The 23869-nt window shown below is 52.4% G+C and overlaps 8 protein-coding genes across 8 annotated transcripts; 3 read left to right on the plus strand and 5 right to left on the minus strand.

Moving 5' to 3' along the window:
- Positions 1-1639: 1639 nt before the first annotated feature.
- PG985_005480 (uncharacterized protein) lies at positions 1640-2158 on the minus strand (the record flags this gene model as incomplete). The annotated part of the gene is made up of 1 exon (XM_066825249.1): positions 1640-2158. The coding sequence occupies one exon, from the start codon at positions 2156-2158 to the stop codon at positions 1640-1642; it is 519 nt and encodes a 172-aa protein (XP_066688409.1).
- Positions 2159-4680: 2522 nt separating this feature from the next.
- PG985_005481 (ATP-dependent RNA helicase DBP7) lies at positions 4681-5332 on the plus strand (the record flags this gene model as incomplete). Its single annotated transcript, XM_066825250.1, has 2 exons — positions 4681-4872; positions 5075-5332. 2 exons carry the CDS (start codon positions 4681-4683, stop codon positions 5330-5332), a joined length of 450 nt encoding a protein of 149 aa, XP_066688410.1.
- A 127-nt stretch (positions 5333-5459) lies between these two features.
- PG985_005482 (uncharacterized protein) lies at positions 5460-6060 on the plus strand (the record flags this gene model as incomplete). The annotated part of the gene is made up of 2 exons (XM_066825251.1): positions 5460-5634; positions 5729-6060. 2 exons carry the CDS (start codon positions 5460-5462, stop codon positions 6058-6060), a joined length of 507 nt encoding a protein of 168 aa, XP_066688411.1.
- Positions 6061-6062: 2 nt separating this feature from the next.
- Positions 6063-6951, minus strand: PG985_005483 (uncharacterized protein; the record flags this gene model as incomplete). The annotated part of the gene is made up of 2 exons (XM_066825252.1): positions 6063-6681; positions 6737-6951. 2 exons carry the CDS (start codon positions 6949-6951, stop codon positions 6063-6065), a joined length of 834 nt encoding a protein of 277 aa, XP_066688412.1.
- A 1325-nt stretch (positions 6952-8276) lies between these two features.
- Positions 8277-8885, plus strand: PG985_005484 (uncharacterized protein; the record flags this gene model as incomplete). Its single annotated transcript, XM_066825253.1, has 5 exons — positions 8277-8422; positions 8478-8573; positions 8635-8646; positions 8704-8724; positions 8777-8885. The coding sequence occupies 5 exons, from the start codon at positions 8277-8279 to the stop codon at positions 8883-8885; spliced, it is 384 nt and encodes a 127-aa protein (XP_066688413.1).
- Positions 8886-13517: 4632 nt separating this feature from the next.
- PG985_005485 (restless-like transposase) lies at positions 13518-15413 on the minus strand (the record flags this gene model as incomplete). The annotated part of the gene is made up of 3 exons (XM_066825254.1): positions 13518-14171; positions 14654-14761; positions 14805-15413. 3 exons carry the CDS (start codon positions 15411-15413, stop codon positions 13518-13520), a joined length of 1371 nt encoding a protein of 456 aa, XP_066688414.1.
- A 1111-nt stretch (positions 15414-16524) lies between these two features.
- PG985_005486 (uncharacterized protein) lies at positions 16525-17455 on the minus strand (the record flags this gene model as incomplete). The annotated part of the gene is made up of 3 exons (XM_066825255.1): positions 16525-17091; positions 17149-17197; positions 17247-17455. The coding sequence occupies 3 exons, from the start codon at positions 17453-17455 to the stop codon at positions 16525-16527; spliced, it is 825 nt and encodes a 274-aa protein (XP_066688415.1).
- Positions 17456-19484: 2029 nt separating this feature from the next.
- PG985_005487 (restless-like transposase) lies at positions 19485-21131 on the minus strand (the record flags this gene model as incomplete). Its single annotated transcript, XM_066825256.1, has 1 exon — positions 19485-21131. One exon carries the CDS (start codon positions 21129-21131, stop codon positions 19485-19487), a length of 1647 nt encoding a protein of 548 aa, XP_066688416.1.
- Positions 21132-23869: the final 2738 nt, after the last annotated feature.

Here is a 23869-nt window from a genome sequence, read left to right on the forward strand (position 1 = left end):
GGCGGTCTTGAAGTACAAGGAAGAGAGGAGCAAAATCAAGCCCCGGAAACTTCCGTTTACAAAACAACAGCTGGCGGAAGGTGACTTGTCCAAACGAGTAACCAAGTCGGAGGCTTGTGCCCGCGGTTGTGGTGACAGAGGCCCCAAGAACTGCGTTGGCGGAGGTTGCGCGAACCAACAGGATCTGGACGTCTCAGAGTAGCCGTCGTTGGCTTCAGACTTGCGCGACCGAGACACATACCGAGTGCGACCCGGTGTGTACAACATCGCCTTGCTTTATAGTCTGTAACACATACCTTGGCTGCGGGAAGCTTGCCGTTTTACGATTTACTGTTATCTACTCTGTGGGTGGAGTCGGATCTGAATGGGGGAACGGGGATAAACACAGATGTACAAGCAAAACCAGAATCAAAATCCCGCAATCACGAATGGTCTTCAGTGGGGAGCACCCTGCCTAATACGTGCTGTTGTAGATGTTGTAAAGAGTATCACGATGTCACACGCATGCCAACAAAGGTATGCATATCGACCCAACGGATAACAACATTCCTGAAGGGTATGGCGGCTAAGGAGATAAAAGACGTCCGAAGGATGTCAGACTAGGTGTATATAAGCTTGACGAATCACCCTCCCGGATGGAGAGGAAAGACAGAAGACCAGAGCCCCTAGAAGTGCCATAGTCAATTATTAGTTGAATCAGAACCAAGCCCTTACTGCCCTTGTCACACACGAGCCATTGCCAAAGGAACCAAACCCGGCGACGTGGAGATGGCTTGTGGGAACGTGACCGTTGGATAGGAGTGTGTTAGCAGAAGAGATTACGGGTTCTGAGTAGGCAGGGTACGCCGCCTCGCCGTCCAATCATGGACTTGCCGACACGCCTGGGAGTACGGAAGGCAGTCGAATTCTAAGGTATTTGGGTCTAAGTCTGCGGAGGACGTCCCCACAAATAGCAGTTCGCAGTCGCAGCTAAGCAGGTCACTGAGTTTTTTTGGACCATTTTGGCGAACTCCTCGAACAATCCCCCTGAAGCTCTGTTGCCAAGGGAGGCCTCGAAACATATCCTAACGCATTACTGGGAGACATCCTCTGAAATCAGCCTCGATAGGCTTCGTACAGCACTGTTGGTTAAGGTGTCTTGCTTTGTAACGAACAGATTCGTGGCAGCCAACTGTGTTTTTCCAGACCTCGCCGCAAACTGTAGCATGAGTCTCTGCGAGGCCCGGTCTGTCGCTGTGGCAAATAGAGGAAAGCGAATGCGCAGATCAGGAGACAGGTGGACAGGCGGATGGCGATTGAGAAGCTTCCGATTACGTGGTATACACAATCTCAAACGGCTGCGGCGTGGGTATACCGCGTCACTATTCCGTGAAGTAGGTGTATCTATATTACGGTAAACAACAAACAGGATGACTCTGTAACCTGATAAATCCCTACACAAGGCCTAGGCTGGAAACACCGTCGCCGCCCATGCCGTGGCATGTACTTCATTCCAATTGTTGGACGACTAGGTAGAGCCATCATGAAAGGGCAGCCATTAGATTCCCATCATCCAAGCCATCTAGAAGGGGCGGCGTGCACTTCCGGTTTGGGATTCGGTCAGTCGTGCCTCGTCCACATGCCTCTCCTGACACGGAAGCTACCCAGGTAAGGGCCAGTTTTCCACCGGGACTCTTCGCTTCGCCGTCCCAGTGGCGTCGTCGTTTGCTGGCCGCTTCGCCGTCTCGGGACGGGTTGGCTCCTCGCCATATTGGGCCAAGACCGACACATCCCCCTCAGCCACATCACACAAGGTAGGCTCGGCCATGCATGCCGGTGTCGACCCGTTCGACTCAAGTATTGGCGATAGAGGTTGGGGTAGGTAGACTGTAGGTGACTGGAGAAGCGGACTATAGCCGGGCTGTTCACTCTCGAGAGCACTGATGAGATCCGCCTGGGTTGTCAACACCTGCTCCTGGAGATCGCGAGATGCCTGCATCTCACTGATTTGCTCCAAAAGCGCCGCTACCTTCATTTGCAGCTGGACATTCTCCGCGCCTAGCTTTTGGACCTGAACTTGGCCATTGTAGAGGTGGACTGCAAACTCGTGCATAGCTGCACTGAACACACCAAACGGCACCAGGTGTACCGTTTGTTGAGTGATCTGACTAGATGCCATGACTCTTTTTTATTCTGAATGTTGCCTTGTGCATGAGCAGGGCCTGTGTTTGTGTGTGGGTGTGTGTATTAATATGACCATAACGAAAGCCTTTCCCGGCCGTTTATGCTATCCAGTACTTTACCGTAGTTGGATCCAAGTGGAAACGAAACGCAAAGTCTTGCTAATTAGACTTGTAGTGTCGCCCTGTGTACACATGTTCCATAACTACTGGGATGCCCCAAAAAGCACCATTATCACAGGCTAGATCATGATCTTAAGCCAGCCGTCCAGCAACATATTCGCTTTCTGCCGCATCGGCTGCCAGTATAGGCAATTCTCTCAGCTTGGCTAGCGGACCTCATTCCGGCCCTTGTGACTTAGCCTGCTAAAGTTAGCAGTCGCTCGAGGATATCGTACACAGGATTCGCCAAGCATCCAAAGATGGTCCTCTCTTACCTGCAGGCCCATTCCCGCTCATATTGGCCTCCGGAGCCGTTCATGGAGGAGATGGAGTAGCCACTTCCTGTGGTCTTTCGTTGATCGTCGATAAATCTATGTAAAGGCCGTCGGCTCACAGGTTTCGTAAGACTTTTAGGCACAGCACCAACCAGCACAGAATCGATGGGGAACTTCTCAAGCTGCCTCGTGCTTACACCGCGCATTACCGCAGACAAGGGATACGCAAAAAGAAGCTATTACAAGTCTATGCCAAGAAATCCGAACTCGCGCCGACCCAGACGCGAACACTCGCGGGAACACCGCATCCGCAGGATGTACCCGCACCATCGACATAGCTCGATTCGGTATGTCCTCGTAGATATTGGAGGTAAATACGACTATCTAGCCAGGAAGAGAAGAAAAGAATCTCGAGCTGTTCATTCCCGCTCACGTTATGATGGCTGCCACCAAAATATACAATTGTATGGTGGGACAAAGAAGGCGGACACCACTCGGGAAGAAATCGAGGAACAACTGCTTCGAAACCTAGCAGTCGCAAGACACAATGCCGAGATAGCATCCCGCCCAGCACTTCCGCGTCAAAGTCGTGTGCGCTTTGTAGTGATGCACCAATGCAAGCGGACGTCATGGCTATGGTGGAATGTAGATACATGGGTCTGAAGTCTGTACGTACTGTACAATACTATAAGCTCGCAGAGGAATGCGGAGATATTGCCCACCCGGCCGCAATGATATTGTAATGGTCCCCTTTCCCTAATAATCATAAAGTCACGATTCGGGCTTGGACAACCCTACCTTTCGAGAGGGAATAAAACCTTGGATGACGCATTGAGATACTCGGGTGCCCTCCTTCAATGTCTTGAACATTCTCACGCGCTCGTTCTGGTCCTTGGTCAAAATATCGCTCATGAAATTCTGCAGGCATCTAAAATGGCTTAGGACAGGGAGAGTCAGTGGCGCGCCGGAATCATCCAGCGTCTCAATGGGGGGCCGAGAAGCAGCGCCGAAAGGGCTGTTCACGCGCGAGGGCGGAAGCGCTGCTGGAACAATTCAGGGTTGGTAATCCAGAACCGGATCTTAGCCCGGTTGACCTCGTTCTGCTGGTCTGCCTCTCGAACGGCGGACCGTAGGATTGAGAATGCCTCTTAATCAGAATCCATGCCAGAACACGTGGTACTTCCCACACGTAGAGTCCAGAATTGACGGCAGCCGCAGATGAGCCGCTTGCTCACGCGTAGGCCAAAGCCACGTCTGCTGAGTTAGATGCTGTCAACTTGGCCCTCACACGCATGTTGCCAGTTCTGTTTCGTCCAGAACTTCGCCTCTGCTAGAAGTGTAAGTAATGGATCAGTACTTCCTAATCGAGAGTCTCTAATTGGCAGGTGGATACATACGGATGACATACATATTGGAGGCGGCGTATTGCGTGTCGTCGGAGGAATGCAGACACAAGATCAGGAATTGCGCCGGTCATAACCTACGGCGGAAGAAGACGGCAAATGTTACATACCAGTCGCATGGGTCGTATGTGCAGTATGGCGGTAACTATAGCGTGTAAAATGGACATAGGAGGTTACAGTACCTTGCGCGTTCACAATCGAAACGTCTCGCGGGGATTTTCTGCCTTGACCTGTTCGTCCTAGGGATGCATTATACGACACGAGATGGTCACGTCGCCTCAACCTGAGAGAAAAAGAGACCCTGGAGCTTTTACCAGTAAGGGTCTTGCGGTCAAAGGTTATCGAGGTTGATGGATGCATCAAAGATTGCTTTTTGGTGTCATTCATGGACTCCAAGGTCGATCTCCAAGATCTACATGGTCAGTGGCTCGCATACGGCCGGAAACTTGCCATGAGTCAACTGGGGAAAGCTGTCTTGCTCTCAGGCGAAGTGGGGATTCACGCCTTGAATATAGAGACCCAAAATCCCATCCCAACAATACCTGCCACTCTGCAGGTACCAGGAAGAGTAGGCTCGCTTTATCTGGCCATAAACCATTATATGAAGAACAACAGTCCTCGAGGCCAGCAAAACGAAAAAGGCATATGCCGGTCAAACCTCGGCAAGACGACATTCTCGGCATGAAACTACGACCGCAACCTGAGAGGCTTCTTCCTAATGCTAACGGCAAAACCTACGATGTAGATTTGTTAGTATTTCACCGCATTATTGGCGACTCGGGTGAAGAATCTACTGAATACCTAGTTATGTGGGCAGGCGACTGGCCCCTCGAACAGAGATACACCTGGGAGCCGGAAGAGAACATTTTCGCTGTAAATGTAGTCGGTAGCTATTGGAGGGAATGGTATAAACGAATCACGGCTTGAAGATTCTAGTTTTCTTCTGCTCGCGCGTTTATTCTTGCTGGGAGTCACGATGGGGGCAGAACTTAGTCATTGTTCACTATAATTGAAATGTCATTTTTGGCAAGGGATAGATACAAATATTTCGGCTTGCTCTGTATCAGTGCCATAGACATGGCGTCGTACAGTCGGCCGTAGAAGACTTGGAATGCCACAAGACGCCTTACGTCAAGAACGGCCCGCCCCGGGCCAGGTCACCTCGAGACTCTTCACCTCCAACCCCACGGCCAAGACCATCTTCGGAGACGCCCAATCCGACGCCAAACTCGCACAACCTTCCAATGCGCCCTTGACCGCCGAAGCTGAGAATTTCGCCGCATTAGGACTCCCCAAGCGCACCACCCACCACCTCTCCACCAACTCGAAATGAAAGCCCCGCGTTGATCCAGAAGAACACGATACCCCAGTTCCTCAATGGCGACAGCGACGCCTTCCTCCAAACCGAGACAGGTTTAGGAAAGACCCTTGCATACCTTTTTCCCATCGTACAACGTATCATGTCACTCATCCACGACGTGGACCGCAACAGCCTGGGCACCAAGATACATTGCAACTCCAGCCTGTTCGCCATGATCCTGGCGCCCACACGCGAGTTGTGCAAGCAGATCGCGACTGTTCTCGAGAAGCTCCTCCGCCGCGCTCCCTGTACCGTCAGCACATCAGTCATTGGTGGTGAGAGCAAGAAGTTAGAAAAGGCGCCGATACGGAAGGGTGTCACCTCATCGCCACACCCGGCCGTCTGACGGATCATCTCGATCGACCAAAGCCTTGGACGTCGGCACGGTGCGGTGCCTGGTGCCGAACGAAGGCGATCGTCTGATGGTGATGGGTTACGACGAGCCGAATATGATTGCCGGCAAGGTCCGAGAAGAGGGCCTAAAGACCAAGAACGAGGACGGGGTGCTGCTGGACAAGCTGCCGCAGCGCAGAGTCACGGCGTCCAAGTCGAATCCTGGCACCGCCGAAGTCAACAATGATTCTGTCTTTTCCGCGCTCGCCCAACTCAAGCAGACCTACATCCTCACTGCCGCCAAGCCGCGACTGATGACGCTGCTTACTCTTCTCAAATCCACCTTTGGCCAAAGCCCTGCATTCTAAATTCAAACAGTTTGGTCTTTGTGGGATGGGCGTTGCGAGTCCCGGCATTTCTTTAGCTTGCATGTGATCTTTACCATGGCAGCGAAATGTGTTCTAGCTTCACTCAACTGTTTTAAGAAGTCGAAAGCGACAGGGTTGTCATAGTGTTGAAGGCACTGCTGCATCGCAGAACGGTGCTCGTACCACTGATTAGTGAGGGCCTGCTCAGCAGTTCTAGCAGCATCCACGGCGTCATCAGCCGGCTCTGGCTCTAAAGCCAGCTTGCGACTATGGCCCAAAGGTTTTGAAGAACGGTTGGGACCCTTTTTCCGGCTCCTGACGAGGACAGAAGCTGGGGCCCGTCTAGAGAAGGACGAGCGATTCTGGGAGTTGATCGACGCTCCATAATCACGGTGGACACGTCTCATGTGGTCTCTTAAATTCCAGTGGCGGGAGAATCCGTTTTCAGGTAGCGAACGACTACAGTCTTCGTAAGTGCAAGCATAGGGCTTGTCTCCATGGCCGTGCATGGCGTGGGCTTCACGCTCATGTCGAAGGAGACAGGCAGTCGAAGAGAAGCGGACGTTCTGGCACGAGTCAACCTTGCATCGGTATGGCTTGAGGTGTGAGTCGACGAATTTGCTGGAATTCTGGTTAAAGAAGCGAAACCGAAAAGCAAAAGCCAAGGTGAACTTACTCGTAGTTACACTTCAATCTGGCCGGCTGGTGGTTGCATGAAGGCTGACGCTCCCAGGGGCAATGGAAAAGTCCATCTGCCCATGGCGCGACATTCTTGTACAACTGGTGACCTCGCGCATCAGGTTCATCATCCTCGTTGGAACAGTGGGTGGAAGCTCGAATACGGAGAGCGCTATCTGGGAGGACGTGAACAAGAGCGTCATCGGTAGTCATTGATTTACTGCGGGGGCCGATAATATAAACTTAGATCGCCGTTCAAATGCTTCGAGTTAAGAGCCAACCGACGTACCTGGGTGGTCGCTCACTGGGAATAGGTGAGACATCAACAGTTTGCAGCAATGCCAACACCGGGTCATCATTGCACGACTCCTCCGGATTTCCAAGGGAAGAGATGCGTAACCGGATAGGGCTGAAGGATGAGCGCCCTGAGGCAGCAAGCGAGCCGTCTGCAATACTCTGGTCGAGGTCCAATTCCATCAGTGCGGGGTCCATGTGTTGTGGAAGACGATCTGAGAGTCCATTTGCTCGTGATTCGGCGCTTCTGAGATCGAGAGGTGTAGTCCTCTTGGTCTGCATTCGCTTGCACTGGTGTTCTAAGGGCTAGACCTTGTTGCTTGGTTGTCCCTTGGACGCTGGATCCGCCTTGCATGCGTCACCAGGGCGTGCCAGTCACATACCGGGACTATGAGCGGGGAAGCTCTCCGCGTCCTTGGCGTTTATTGGAACCCTTGGGAATGCACATGAACGATCCCACATTGAATGCTCCCACATTGGATGCGAGGATCCGATCAGGTGAACATAATTTCATGCGGCAGGGAAGGTCAGCAGCTGGCAAGGTGGTCGGGGAAGACGCCGTGCAACAGGTGTAGGCCATTCCAATGCCTACCCGGTTGCTTGGACCGCAAGAGGTAGTTGGCGAAGGCAGCGATACGGAACGAGCTATGATGGGGTAGTTAGATGGACTTCACTCCTGCGCCGCAAGTCGTCTACGTTGTAGATATTCTGCAGGGCAAGCCTGCTTGAAGATTAAGCGTTTCTCTGCAGAGAATCTCACCGATCGATGGAGAGGGGCGGGGCACTGTTATTGGTATCGGTAGGCTGGTCAGGTCGCTTGGCGCCTCGTATAACTGATTCCTTGACCCAAACGTTCGGGCCGTCCCCTTCCAATTGGCCATTAGTCAACAGTCATCACGCAGTCGGCATGCCGAATCGGCAGCACAATCACGTCCTTGGAGCATGGTTTGCTCGATTTGAGGAACAGCCGCAGAAGTGGTATGTAGTCTATCAGTTGCTCTGCGGTGCGCTTGGGCTCGCTCAGAGTGCTCGCGGGAGGTCGTGCAACATAGGTAGTGTACAAGGCAGCCCTTCCATGCACCTACTGTGGCCGTATTTATAGGTCTGGAAGCCTATATAAGTGGTCAACGAACCGCTACGTACGACCAAATCTACGCAATTCTAAGAATCAATGCTCACCGCGATCGTCACACCCAACCAGCGATCCCACTCGAGCGAGCGACATGTTTTCTTCTCAGTACAAAATGTCGGACCAGCGTGAGCTACTGCCACTCTGGGGAGCCGCGGTACATACCACAACGCCAGGTCACAACTTCACTCCAACTCACGTTCCACCACATGCGGGTTTCCACCCAAACCAAGACCTACTCAAATCGAGTTCTCCATCAGCGTGAGCTCTTCGTGCCCCATTTTTGAGCCAATCAAGGACATTAACATTGGTCCAGAACGGCGGGCCAGCTGAAGGAGCTAGAATACAAGCTCGACATATTGAACGAAAAGTTAAATGAGATCCTGTCAGAGCTCAGGAGTCATACTGGAGAGTAAGTGGACCTAAACTCACGGTTTTACAAGAAGCAGCGACAACGACTGACAGCTAACTAGGATAGAACACTTGTAAGTTTTCCGGACTTGTTGATATTGGTGAACGGGTCTGACGTTGGCCTTTGGCAGCAAGAAAACATACCAGGAACTGTAAGTCACGAGTGCGTAGGCCTAGGGAAACGGAAGTCTGACCGGCATCTAGAGTCCAACAGCAGACACGCAGATTCATGGGGTGCCTGTCGCAAACGAAGAGGATGATCCTGGAAGTTATCGCACCAGGCGACGCACACGACTTCGTAGGCGGGGTGTAACAATAAAGTATACTAGGACTAGGTTCATGCGGCGTTACCATCTGGCCTGCCAGGAACGAGATCGTGTGCAAGGGGCTTTAGGGATGGTAGTTTAGAATATTTTATGCACATTCAGAATGACAGGCCTGGCTCTTTGTATCTGCGTCACTTGTCGGTTTCGAGTAGTGCTGCCGGTGAATTATTGGGCCGCATCGGTAAGCAAGAGTTGGGTAGGCCATAGCAACCTGGCGGCATTCCGGTTGCCTCCTTTGCATGACTCGTGCCGAGTCTTGTTCTCTCCCGACCGTAGGTAACCAACCAACAGCAGAGGCAACAGCAGAGGCGGCATGGTTCATTGTGCCAAGCGTAAGCTGGAATGCTGCCACGCCGAGCCTAGCCAGAACAATAGTGGCATTCTGCTGGACGCGAAATTGCGGTCCATGTAGCCGGAACCCAATCAGCGGCCTTCACGGTCATGCCTGCATCCGGTGACGGTCAGTCGTCGCTGCTGCGGGGTATGGCACTGCACAGGAAGAGAAAACCAACGAAGCGACTTCGAGCGTCGCCGCCCCGTGCTCGATTGTCCATCATCCGGGCTGTCATTGTTGTTTTTCGTCACAATGTTGGAGGCAAGAGAATGGAAGTCGCATTAGAGTTAACTGGACTACTCGGGCCGGCTTCTGCTCTGACCGACCCATTGGGGTGTGGAGCGACTGGTCTTGCGGCAGGGCTCTCGTATGGGTCGCGACAAGTCTCACTAGCGAGCCATGGCCGGGGTAAATGGAGCACACAGAAGCCCCATTGTACCCATCGCCACTAGTCAATCAATGCAGGCGCTCGGATGCTCTAGGAAACAAATCGCAAGAAGTCGGCCATCATGGTGCATTCGTTGGAAGTAGAAGAAGCCTACAAACATCGGAGCCAGTCTCCGCCATTCCGTCCAGCCAGCCATTTGTCCACTTGCCGTAACTACGCCAGAACAGCCGAGCAAACTGATAGGAGTTATGCGACGTCTTCGTCGGGCGCTGCCAGTAGGCCAAAGCCGACCGCCGGTTGGTATTGGGAGCAATTGCGTGGGTGGGCCAAATGCTAAAGTGGAACTCTTCCGTGGCTCGCAGTCTCCTGCGTTGGTCCTGTTGCATGAATAGCCGGACCATGGTAGTCGCTGGTCTTGCGTCCTCAGATCGAATCCTCCGCGTAGTATTATAGGCAATCCCCACTGCCTGCGTCTTGGAGGTACAAACGCCGATAGGGTGCTTCCTGGCCATGCACGACCAGGTACGTTTCCTATGACGGCCGTTCCGTTGGGGCCTCCGTTGTGGCCTCGAAATGGCGGCGGTCGCGCCTCGAGGTTGTAGGGATTGCGGCCGGATACTGTTGGGGAATTCGAGTCACGAAGTCGGCGTTGAGCGCATCGTGCGGCGGCGGGCATATTCTTGACTGGCAATGTGACGGTGGAGCAGTCTACTTATGGAATACGAGTGGGGGGGGTATCAGACAATGAGCGTAAAGTAGGTAAGCGTAGTGGCAGCAAGAGGAGATGGGAAGCGAAGGAGAGGAAAAGAGAGAGGCGGAACGAGGGGAAGTGGAAGGAGAGTGAGAGAGAGAGCGAGGGGAAGTGGAAGGAGAGTGAGAGAGAGAGCGAGGGGAAGTGGAAGGAGAGTGAGAGAGAGAGCGAGGGGAAGTGGAAGGAGAGTGAGAGGGAGAGAACGAGAGGGAGAGAATGAGGGAACAAGAGAGAGGGCGAGAGGGCGAGGGGACGAGAGAGGGCGAAGGAATGGGCAAGGGCGAAGGAATGGGCGAGAAAGGGAGCGAGAGGGAAGCAAGGGAGAAAAAGAGGAAAGAGAGGGAAGGACAAACATGGCCCAGGAGGCGAAGAGGGGGGCATAGATGCAGGAATAGATCCTGGACGGAAGCCGGCGAAAGGCCAGCTTTGGCTACCCACGCCCAAATGCGGTCAAGTAGAGGCAAGAAAGAGCCCCAACGGCCGCCCGCACCGAAACGGTCGAACCTGACCACCCGGATAATCAAGAGGGCGCCGTTTGTGCCGCATGGGGGCTGGGCCTCCCTCGACCAGCCGACCCCCCGACAAGCAGCACCAGAACCGGTCCAAAGCCAGCCCATGGATAGTAGCTCGTGACGGACAGGGGCCAGCGACCCGTGGGTCTTGGCGGCGCGCTGCGACTATATAAGGGCGGCCTGCCTCCCACCATTGCCAGTAGTTTTCTCTTTCTTCTTCGCGCCTCCGCCCGGAGCGCCGGCCACCCTTGCAGCTTGAACAGACTCCTCTTGGCGCCCTGCGGCTTGAACAGACTCCTCCTGGAGGCCTTGCGGCTTGAACAGACTCCTGCCGGCGCCCTGCGGCTTGAACAGACTCCCCCTGGAGGCCTTGCGGCTTGAACAGACTCCTCTTGGCGCCCTGCGGCTTGAACAGACTCCTGCTTGCAGCTTGTCTGACTCCCGCTTGTGTTGTCCAAGAGCTTGAACTGACTCCCGCTCGTGTCGATCAGGGGCTTGAACTGACTCCCGCTTGTGTTGTCCGAGAGCTTGAACTGACTCCCGCTCGCGTCGATCAGGGGCTTGAACTGACTCCTGCTTGTGTTGTCCGGCAGCTTGAACTGACTCCCGCCGGCGTCCTGCAGCTTGAACTGTCTGCTGCTTGAGTGGTCGACGACCTCCCCCCCGACAGCTTGAACAGACTCCTTCTGGCGCCCTGCGGCTTGAACAGACTCCTCTTGGCGCCCTGCGGCTTGAACAGACTCCCCCTGGAGGCCTTGCGGCTTGAACAGACTCCTCTTGGCGCCTTGTGGCTTGAACAGACTCCTGCTTGCAGCTTGTCTGACTCCCGCCTGTGTTGTCCAAGAGCTTGAACTGACTCCCGCTCGTGTCGATCAGGGGCTTGAACTGACTCCCGCTTGTGTTGTCCAAGAGCTTGAACTGACTCCCGCTTGTATTGTCCAGAAGCTTGAACTGACTCCTGTCGGGCTGGATGATGGTCTTTTTGCTCGGTCTCCCTCCTGCGGTCGAGTCATCTCCTGCGGAGGGGTATCGGGCCTGGCTCTGGCGTCCGCAGTTCGAGTCATCTCCTGCCCGCCTTTGCCACCCGGGTTTTCCTCCTACATTCGAGCATCTCATGTACCGAGGTTTTTCCTGCATCTGCTAGTGGCAGTGCGGCCAGCGAAGCCGGCCTCTGCGCCTGTACGTGGTGCTGGCTACGAACCTGTTGGCGCGGATCGGGCAGTCCCGACCCCGTGAGCAGAGCCAATGCAGAGACGCGACTAGGATAGATGAATATACTACATTGGCGGATACGTACGTACATACATAGCACTCCGCGCCCTCTCCTTCGTGCTTCTTGAATGGCAAATCGTCGCCGCCGCCCGTAGCTTTCCTAATCCTGCGCCTTGGTCCTGCGCCTATGCGGCCACTCGCTCTCGTAGTGTAGCATTGACTGCATAGATCCATGTGGTTTGGCAACACGTACTTGGACATGCCGCCGCCAAAACCGCTCATGGTCATTCGCCAGTGCAATATGTACCTGCGTGCATCTGGGGTGGAAATGACTGCAGTTGGTGTTGAGCAGGCTAAAAAGTTGTATTGGCAACACCGGAATCGGCGATACCAGAATGGACGTTCACCTGGACGGAGTTCATCAAACTGGACGCACCCGGAACTGGCCCACGAGCATGCACGGCCTTGCTGCTTCGTCTCTCCTTCGAGGTCTTGAACACCTCACGCGCTGTTCCCGGCCCTTGGTCACAATGTCGCCCATGCAATCCTGCAGGCACCTAGACTGGCTCAGGAACGGGGCAGTCAGTGGCGCGCCGAAACCGTCCAGCGTCTAAATGGGCGGCCAAGAAGCAGCACCGAAAGGGCTGTTCACGCGCGAGGGCGGAAGCGCTGCTGGAGTAGTTCGGGGGTGGGGAGTAGCTAACCTAGAACTGGATCCTAGCCCCGGTCGATATCGTTCTGCTGATCTGCTTCTCGAGTGCAGGACCGTAGGACGGATAACGCCTCTGAGTCAGAATCCACACCAGAACACGGTGCTACCTCCCACACGTAGAGTCCGGAACTGACGGCAGCTGAAGCATCTTGATCCTACTACAGTCCATTTTCCGAGTGCCATTTGCTGGCAAACAGAAATGTCAGGTGCACAGGCTACGGTAAGGTAGATATGGATCTCAGGAGGCAGAGTTGCTGATCCATCGCTCAAAGTAACGAAAGCTAGCGAATAGCGGCGGATTTCAAGCTAGATGGAGATACCATCAGGCGCCGGTACTGTTTTTACTTTAGTCGCCCACCTCCTTTGACTCCCACCGAGAGCGACAAAGTAGACGCCGAACGTTCGGCTTCTGCGGCACAACCCATGCCTGCCTATCCTGGTACACGCAAGCACACCCCAAGTAGCACAACAGAAGCAAAAGGACGACGACATCGACTGCTTCCGTGCTTATTGGGCCGCATCCAAGGCTCCGATACACTACACATATCTACACATCGCCCTTCAGTGTAGTGTAGTGTAGTGTAGTAGGCCGAGGGTCATGTGTAGTGTAGTGTAGTGTGCCAAGCCAAGAGGTCCGGTGTAGTGTAACACACATGTGTAAAACCCCTGTCGAAGGATGGATCCCGATTTCCCAATTGGCAAAAGTGAGGCTATTCAGACATCTCGTCTTCGCCGAATTCGTTGATGTCGGCATCAGAGTCGGGGGTGTCGTTTATCGCGTTTGTGAGCCACTGGCCAATCAAATCAGCCTGTATATCCTCCGTCATCTGCCCAATCGCACTATTTCCCACTGATTCGGCTGTTGATAGCACCATATCGTCAATGTCGCTGGGGGCAAGGATACCGGCGCGGATCCACGACCGCAGCGCCATACACATGCTGACAAGCGTGATCTCTAGGCTGCTCCTTGTATCGTCAATCAAGCCTCCGGCCGCAGAAAACAAGCGCTCACACTCTGCGGACATAGCCTGGACCGTGAGGATATCAAGCGCCATCTGCGAGAGTGTGGGGTATTGGAGACGTCGGTCGTGCCAGTATCGGATGGGATCGGTGATGCCTGGTTCAGTTGGCTTATCAAACCAATCACGCCACTCGTTGAAAGCCGCGCTGGCAGGGCCTTGTTGTATCGGGTCAGGCTGACGTTTCGAGCGGATAAAATCCTGCAGAACTGACGACTTGGCACGCTTTGGGGGTCGATCGAAAGCGGGCGAAGGCGACGGCGACGGTGACGATGCTAGTGACGGCGTGAGCACTGACGGTGGTGACGATGGGGGGGACGATAGTATCGACTCGACAGGCTCGTCCTACGAGCATACCGCACAGGCCGGCCGCGGAGACATTGGTTAACGAGCTCTGCAACCTGGCCTATAGCTCGGATTTATAGGACATGGCAGCTGGAAGCTGTACAGAGACATGTCGACACCTTCCACATTTCGTCCGAGAGAAGCAACGTGTACCAGTCCCTGACGTCCAGTCTCGCTCGCTGTTGGACTTTTTTTTCAGCAGCTGCAAGTCACATAAAGCAGGCAGTCTGCTGTGCTTCACACCAAGTAACAACATTGGTCGGGGAACAAGGGCAGCTGAGTCAAAAAGAAACTGCAGGCCGGCTCTTACCGCCGAGTGAGTCTACTGCGCGATTTTCAGTCGTGGATCGAAGGGTGCCTTGCTGGCCTTGTCCAGTTATACATCAAACAGATTTGGTTCAAATTACGACTTTCCTGTCACTAGCGATTCAAACTTCCCCAACAATTCGATATTCGAAAAGAAAACGACCGCTGTGTCCTACATCGAGACTGATTTGATTGATAATGTCCTTTCCGATGTCGAGAAGGAGGGGCAAGAAGAGGAAGCCGTGGACACCAGTATTCTCGTGCGGCCCTCTGTTCTCGCTCTCCTAACACCACAACATTCCGTCTTTTGTTTAGCACGACTTAAACCTGGGATGATTCCCTCCCGCGGTTATCGGCCGCTGCTGCCTCTCTTCCTGCTTCTTCAACCCGTTCTTGCTTCGCCTTGTAATGAGTAGATACAAAGCAAAAGACAGCCACAGTGATAGCAAAGAGGATCAGAACCGACCCATAACTCGCCTGAGCGACGCCTCCGTAGTACATCGTGGAGTAACACGGGACGACATCGTTAGCACTGACCCTTTTGAAGGACGGTTGGAATCCCTGGACTTGATCGGCAAGGTAGCCCCCGGTCACGATCATGACGAAGGCCAGGACTAGCTGAGAGGCCGCGTACGTAGGTAAGATGCTTTCGTGGTCGTGCAGCCACCTCGGGTGAGCCACTATCACGGCCCCGTAAATAGCAAACGCAGCTGTGGCGAGTGCCGTAGTGACTGTATCAATGAGAATGTTGCTTTGCAAGGACAAAAACTTATTGTCTAGAATAGCAGCCGTAGTGTTGGCATAGTCGGACCGAGCTCGGTCTCGTAAAATGACTGCGAAACGTGCGTGGGCCGAGTTGAGAATCGCAATGGCTAGCGAGAGGAGAGTTAGGGAAAAGATGGAAATCCGAATCCGAATCATATATTTGGAAGACATCTTAAGGTTTCTGGATGTTGTTGGCAGATTGCGTGGGTAGGTGAAATTCGGTTGTTCCAGCAGACTTGTTGTAGAGTAGAAATAGTTGAGGCAGGTAGTGAAGTGTGAGGAGTGAAGTGTGAGGAGTGAAGTGTGAGGAGTGAAGTGTGAGGAGTGAAGTGTGAGGAATGAGGTATGAGGAGATTGAGGACTCTATGCCGCTCTTTTTATATAAATATTCCTCGCTATATTTGGCTGGCTACTTCCTCTGGACGCTTCTCATAATGCCACGATTAGTTTGTCATGCTATCCATGGTCGTGGCTATGCAACTTAAGGAAACCTCTGTAGCTTGCATGCGTCCTCTTCTAATAATCACTGTTGCCCATATATTGGTCAACTCTACTCCTATTAACATATCCCGTCGTCAAACAGGGTAAGAGCCCCATGAGATTCTGCCTCGCCTTAGCTTGAGCAATAGCCTCCCACGTCGCTTCGCCACTTTCGCCTCCACTGCCACGTTGACAGAGGCTGGCCGAGGTAGTATTCCTAGGGGACCCAGAAACGGCGAGAGCAGAAAAGGGCTGCTTTCATTCTTGCGTCTCAGGAGGACTTATGGGAAGACAGAATTTGTGGAACCTCAGACTCATGACAGGTGGATGATACTGATCTAGGCAACCGCAGCCACGACCATCTAAGGAAGAATGTTCAGGTTGAGACTACTTAACTTGCTGCCGTCTAGTCTACTGCTGGCTCGATCGTTTGAGAACCTCGCGAATGTTGCCTCGGGCTTGATTAAAGAGTCCTCAACGCAGACAAAGCGGCGTAGGGCTCTACTAAGCGAAACTCTCCTTTTTGGAAGCTAATCATAAGTATTCCGGGTTTTAGGGGGTTTCTTCTCTGGCTAGTCAGGAGGATTGGAGATTTTGCCCTGTCGCGATCAGCCACTCAGGTCCTCCACCGTAATGAAACCACCTGAACGTTACATGTGGACCTCTACATTCACTGTCGAAGTGGCCAAAAAGATGAAGAAGAGGCAAACTCGAGACGAAGCAGTAGGATTGTAGGATGGGTTAGTACCTTCAGAGCGTCGTGCAGGAGTTTATAGAAGTACCTTTTCACAACTTCTATCCACTAGCCGTCAATACTTCGGTTTGGGCGGCTACCCGACACATAACGCGGCGCCGCCCCTTTAGTCCTCGAAATGCTAAATACGTAATCTGGAAAAGCGGTCTTGTGGTTCTTCTTCTCAACCTCTGCCCATTGTTTGAACCGCATACGGGTTTCTGCTGGCTCGAGCAGCCAAAGCTCACCACATACCTTGGAAAAATTCGGCTTGGGGTTCCTGTCGAAATACAAGGCTTTGATCGAGTTACGATAGGCCTTGCGCCACAGCATGAACGCGTTCTGGGGCCTCTTAACCCTGCCACCATTCGAGGCCTGCGGCTGCTCTTGCCGTCGTACCACCGTGGAACGTTGCACCCAGGCTTCAATGTCGAAAGGAGGAGCGCCTTCAGCTACTTCATCCCAACGTTTCTTAAGGGAAACGGTGTCTCCTGGTGAACTCTTTTCTGGAAGAGATGGTGGCTGCCCAAATATCACTTCATCCCATGCCTTCGTTTCGGTGTCCAGCTGGACACTGTCCAGTCGGGCACAAGGAAGCATAGGAGAAACATCTATGGTAGGGGAGGGTGGGGAACTCTAGATCGCAACAAGTCAGATTGTGTGGCCGGTGTTACTGCAACAATGGTTACATACTGGGCTATTGCGATCAAAACCTGTATCCCAGCTAGAGAAGTCGAAAAGGCTGTTGATGCTATCAAGTGACTGCTGCTAAGATTAGTACCGAAGCTAACCGCAAGGTTGTTTCTTCACTACCGGCAAGCCATACGTATCCTTCTTCGTCCTTTGTATAGGTGCTTGTAATTGGTGGATGATACAGGGGCGTCGGGAAGAGAGGATAGAGAATCGACATTGCAGGATCGCAGTGCAACAGTAGCCTATCAGTCTCTTGTTCTATTTCCTTGTCTTTATCGTGATGAGCCAATGGCTGCGTCTGGTGCATCGTGGACGGCAATGCCTAGCCACTCGGAGAAAAGAATGTTCTAATTATGTCAGCCTTGCTGTTTTGTCGTTTACTGAGCTCTGTCTTCTGCAGAGCGCCTGCTTTATTTGTATGCAGCGCAACGAATACATATAAAGGCTGACAGTGTGCCTATTCTACCTACGTACTCGCAAACAGGCTTAAATGACAACACGATGTAGGTGGACAACTCTCCGAAGGGCATAAGTGATCGTTCTGGCTTCATCGTTTCTTCCTTTCCGATGCTATTCTATTTATGTCCAACGTCTCACATGATTGTCCACTAATAACACCAATCCTGGCGCCGAGCCTCTATGTGCTCCTCATGTCTGCACTGGTTTCCGCGTATCGTAGAATCTAAAACTTCCCAGGCGCTCCGCAAGTGCCATTCTCCACCGATCCAAAAGGGCAGCAGTACCTCGACTATTCTTAGTTAGCCATCTGGTTCCGCTGAGTACTGTACAGTACCTTCTGCTGCATCTTCTGCCACTATACTTAGGTCATGCTCCGGGCTTGGCCGGCTGACCTCATTCCGACCCCTGTGACTTAGCATGTCGAAGTCAGCAGTGGCTCGATGACACTGTACACAGGATTCGCCAAGCATCCATAGATGGCCCTGTTACCTGCAGCCTATTCCCGCTTATATTGGCCTCCAGAGCCGTTCATGGCGGAGCTGGAGTAGTCACGTCCTGTGGTCTTCCGTTGACCGTCGATATATCTATGTAAAGGCCGTCGGCTCGCAGGTTTTGTAAGATTTTTAGGCACATCAACTCGAGATCAGCCTCGAAAACAGCCAGAATACACGCGGAGTTGGCCATGGTAGCTCCAAAAAGTCACAGGGTGACAAGGGACCGCCCGAGCAGCGTCTCCGTACAGGCTTGTCCGGTACGATCATTCGCGTCCTATACCGAGAAGAGACTGTAAAGTTGTGGGGTCCGACTTGGGTATGGAATCGAGAAACTCGATAAAAAGAGGGTGTGGTCTATGACTCGTAGTGGCGGACTCTCTGGGGTTTTTGGATAACTGGCTTTGACGCAAGTTCGGCCTACGCTATCTCGCACTTGAACGCGGCGTCCGAGATCGCCCTGCCTCCAAACCTGATGCTGCCTCGGTCCTCTGAGACTGGCCTGCCCGCCCCCCCTCGACCGACGCTCTGCAGATCGGGCAGGTGCTGTGCTCCTTAAGCCACAATTCAACACATTCATCATGGAACCAATGCTTACACGGTAACACGACGACTTCATCACCCAGCCCTACATCATCAATGCAGATTGTACACTTCCCTTTGGCTTCAGGTCCTAGCATCCCCTCCTCCATCTTTTTCCTGGGTAGCCTGGATATCGTCTCGTGGGACGCAGGAGGCGCGGCGTTCGACTGGGAGCCCACACAGATAGCGCAGCTGGTACATACGCTGTGTCCAATAGTGGAAGCGGCATCACATAGACTGATGCTCAGGTGATCCTGGCCTGTGTTCATAGGTTGATCATTTAGGTATATTTCACGTTGCAGCCTGGATGCTATAACCCCCGGTTTCTACACTGCCCCTCTGTATGAGAGTGTGAAACTTGGCTGCGATACCACGTGGGCCCTTGCCTCTCAGCGTCAGTCTCTTCCAAGTATTCCGTAACGCTGAGAGCTGGATACCTTCCTAATACAGCAACTTCACCGATACCGTCTGGTCCTGCCTGTGTGCTATAACTAGGGTCGTCAGGGCAGTTGGAACACCAGGAGCTGCACGGAGGACTATCGTTTGCTCACCAGCTTTACACCGCCACCTGACGTAAAGGGGTAATATGGCAAATATGCGAGCAAATCGAAGCAGGCTCTGTCAGTGTATCCCTACCCAAGGCTGTAAATGAACCAACCAACCGAACCATAGGCTCTTGGTTGGTTTATTTGCCAAATCTCGTGGTTCGGTTGGTTTACTTGGCAAACCACATGCTCTTGGTTGGTTGGTTGTTGGGTTGGTTGCTGGGTTGGTTGATGAAAACGTTGATACTTCTTCATGTTTTTAATTAGCATACTGTTGATCATCGGCGTTGGCCTCAGCATCTAGATGTGCCTCTCGCAACCACCTGGTGGCTCTCTCGCGCGCTTCCTCGTATCCAGCTGCTTCCAGGCCCCTTCTTTCCACCTCTTCTGTTATTGACAGGAATATCGGATCAATATCGCGGATAATACCGGCCCTGTACCAAGATCGTAACGTCATCGATATTGCCACGATAGTTATGTCAAGACTGGAGCGGGAATCATCCAGCAGGCGACCAGCTGATGAGAATAACCTCTCGCATTCCGCAGACATCGATTGGATCGTAAGGAAGTCCAACGCCATCCGCGAAAGTCTTGGGTACTGATGGCGATGGTTATGCCAATACTGGATCGGATCGTTGACCTCGAAGTCGCCTGCTTCTCTTTCGATCAAAACCCACCTCTGGTATTCGTCTCGAGCCTCGTCGTCATCGAACGGTCCATCGTTCGCACGCTCGCGTTGTTGTTGGATGAAGGAAGTGAAGCTGTTCAGCCGAGCTGGGCGTGGATGTGCTGATGGTGTGCGTGGCCTAGGGTTCGTGATATCCAAGCCCTTATATTCATCATCCCACACCTTCTTAACCACCTTCTTTGCGTCACGAACCCATTGCCTTTCTCTTTCCCACAACCATTCGAGAGAAGTCCAACGATTAGCTGGATGAAGGACGTGTGCGGCGTAATATATCGGTGTGTCGCCAAGACCATCGTAATATTCGTTGACTTTGGCCCATGCGGCGTTAATTCCCACCTTGTATTGGATGGGATCAGGGTAGTTGTTAGCATCGATTCGGTATTGTTCAAGCTTTTGAAGGATGAATTCAAACCCGGAGAGGTAATCGTATATATTACCATACGATCCCTCGAACCCGTGAGAACGTTGCTGCACCTGACCGTCGCCTTCCAACTGTCTAAGACAGTCTTCGAAGTCCTTCAAAATCAACGCGATTCTGGCCAACGCCTGCCAGTCAGCCTCGCTTAACCAGTTTTTTTCCTGCAGAAAAGGCGGTCGTTTGGCCGAAGGTCTCATGCCGTCACCTCCAGCAGACCTATTCTCTTGCTCCCATGCTTGTTGAAATTTGATGCGAGTAAGTTCCATATATTGGCGCAATCGGAGAGCGCGTTGGATCATGTAATAGGTGCCCAACCACCGCGTTTGGTTATCTTTCACGAGCTGGAGAGGTTTTCTCTTTCTATCATCTGGATTGGCAGAAGTGGCGTATTCAGTCTTCTGGCAAGTGAGGAAAATGTCATTGAGCCGGTCGCTTTGATCAACGGCGATAACGAGGATTCGAAGCTTGTCGACGGGACCTTGCTTCCTCCAGAGTTCATATTGTGCTGACGTCAATTGCTCGTTGTCGTCTAGGTATTGATCGATGGCGTCACCTTCATTTAGCAATGGGTTCAGCAAGGCTTTGGCCGCGAGGTTGAGGATGTGGCCAAAGCAGCGACCTCGGCGACGACGACCATCAAAGCCAAACACGTTTCCGATGGATTCCATCTCGGTGTCCATGTTGCTGGCGTTGTCAAGCGTGAAATAGCCGGTCTTGTTGCCAATATTGTACGCGTTGATGGGCTTCACGATGGACGAGCCGATGGTGTCACCATCATGACAACCTGCCACTTCCGGCATACCAAGGATGATCTTACGAGGCTGGTTGGTCTGCTCGTCACGAAAGAAACAAGCCAGGCCATACACGTTCTTTCTGTTCTTCGACCTCCAGCCATCAAACGCGAAGTGTATTTGACCGGGGGCGCGTTGTAACACTTCGATTACATGCGGTTGATGACGGTTGAATTCGCTGACGATTCGCGTTCGAATGGTGGTGCGTGTTATGATGGCTTGCTGAGCTTCAACTTCGGGGTTTAAATAACTGCATAACGCGTGGAATCTGCTGGAATCGGTGATTCGGAAAGGCAAGGATTCATGAACGATCCATTCGATGAGGAGTCGTTGGAAGTGCTTCCGGTCGAAAGAGGTATGCATTCTATGCATCATCTTAACGTCGTCGGCGTTCTCGTCGTTCAAATTGAGGAAGGTATGTAGGGTTCGTCGGCGCCGGCTCATTTCTTCCTCTCGTATCTCTTCTCTCGATTGCCGCTGGCCAACTGGTGCTTTTAGGTGATGAGATGTATACAGATGTCCAATAGCATTCGAAAGGCCAGCATCGACGAAGTGTTTATTCTGCGGCGGTTGTTTAATGGCGCAGAACTTACAAATCCAACACTTTTTGCCTCGAAGTTGTAAGTCCATACCAAACCTCCAGACCCAGGATCCTCGTTGCCTTGCGAGAGACGTAGGGGTCCAATTACCGTGCGCTTCGATAAAAGTATGCAATTGATCATCGGTAATAATCGGTGGTTTGACGGTATCGGCAAATCTATAAGTCGGCATGGTATTGTTGGTGACAGGATCGATATTATTAGTGATAGGATCGGTGTTATTGGATGAAAATCAAAACATTGATTTTCCATCAAAATCCCAGCCAAATCAGTGACTGGCCGATGTTCAGGGGCTTACAGGTGATCCTAACTGAATATAGTTAGCTTTCGGTCAGTCAGCCGGTTCCCCGACCCCTGCTAACATGCCAACTTCAACACCAAAAATCATCACCAGAATGACCACGATCCGAGGCAAATCCAGAACGTATACCAACCTAACCAACCTAATCAACGGGTTGGCAACCACCTAAACCTTTGGTTCGGTTGGTTGCTTTATTCTGAACGCTTGGTTCGATTTACGAACCAGAGGCCTCGGCGTGGTTGGTTGTTTTATGGTTTATTAGGTTGGTTGGTTTACAGCCTTGTCCCTACCTAGCTAAACAGGATGAAAGACCGCTCAAAATCAAACCATAGAAATACCTTAAGGCGATGAGGGTATAGCCATTGCCATATTCCCTTGCATAAACCCCTTTCTTCCGTGACTACTACCGAGTCTAACTAGCCACTAAAAATGGAGGTTGAGAAAGAAGTAATGCGACCCCGGGCATGTCACTACTGTATAGCCCCCTACCAAGGGTATTGTTATGGATAAACGAGGGCCGCGTATACACGAAGATGAATTCATCAGGCCATTTGAGCATGAGCCAAAGCGTTTACTGCGATAAAACAGAGCCCTCGGTTTATTATACACCTTGAAGAGGTTACCTTTCTAGAACCTTGGTACGGTAGCTGACCCCTTTTTGATCGCTAGTATAGAATAGCGTCATCTTGCTATGAGCAATGAGTCATCGTCCTAAAGGATGTGATCCCCGGTTCCTCCTGCCTTTCATCCAGGCCACCTTCCCTTGCAAGGCCTTTGAAGCCGAAACCCAGGAGCCTTTTACCTCAAAATGGTATACAAATTCTGCCTGAAATCGTATAGCCTAGGTCCGCCAGGACTGGATAAAGAAATACTGGCCCCTTGTATGTGAATTTATTCGTGAGCTTCAGCAGATAAGAGTAGAATTAATACTAGCAGCCACGACTTTTGTCGGAAGCTAGCATACTAAGTATAGAAATTAATGATTCTATCAGAACAGAATTTAGAATACACTTGCTAGTGTCATTCGACGAGGACTTCTGGCAGCAATTCGCGGGGCCAGGTGTTCTCCAAAATGTCCTCCCCAACGTAACAGATGATTTGTGGGCTAGGTATTCACATATACTATCGCCAAGTAAGGATCACTGAAAAGCTGTTGGCCGGCGAGGACGCCTATGGTTTCCTCGGGCGACACCGTTCGAGTATCAGCTGCGTGTCCTGGGGGAAAGGGGCGAAGCGCAGCTGCGCAAGCTGGTGAGGAATTTCCGCCATTGACTGGAGTATGAGTCAGGGGGAAATGACAGGAAGAGGCGATATCAATGCGGGCGAAAGGACAAAAAGGCTGGAGGTCCCGGGACTATGCTGTAATTGGTCGTCCTTGGCTACCTCCCAAGTCGCGTCCTGCTGCCTTTTGCGACAAGCTGTGGGTGCCATGATCTAGACGTAGTCACGTATAGTTAAGTACCCCAAGCTTATACACCCGCCCAAACCCCCAGAGCTTTCAAAGTAACACTACCATCTTGCGACTGACGCTTTTTCGACTTGGCCAGCTACTCCTTGTTCCGGCAGCTCATCGACCCAGAAGATCCCGACGAACTGTTCGCGCGGTTTGACATCATCACCCCAACCTCCGTTGTACACCAACCATCTCGCCGTCTGTCGCCCTCTCACGCTTAGAACCGTCGCCCTCTGTACCTCCACTGTAATCTAGAAGTAGCTCTACGCGGCCTAGTCGCGTGACCGAACGTTACAGCAAACTGGCCTTGCTATACTCTAATCCCGCCCAATCTCTGGAGGCGCCTCGGCTAGGATCGCAGTCGCCGGCGTCTGACAAGCTTAATAACAGTGAC

The sequence above is a fragment of the Apiospora marii genome, assembly GCF_038362585.1.
Source record: "Apiospora marii strain CBS 49790 chromosome Unknown utg000003l_segment0_segment0, whole genome shotgun sequence".
NCBI lineage: Eukaryota > Fungi > Ascomycota > Sordariomycetes > Amphisphaeriales > Apiosporaceae > Apiospora > Apiospora marii.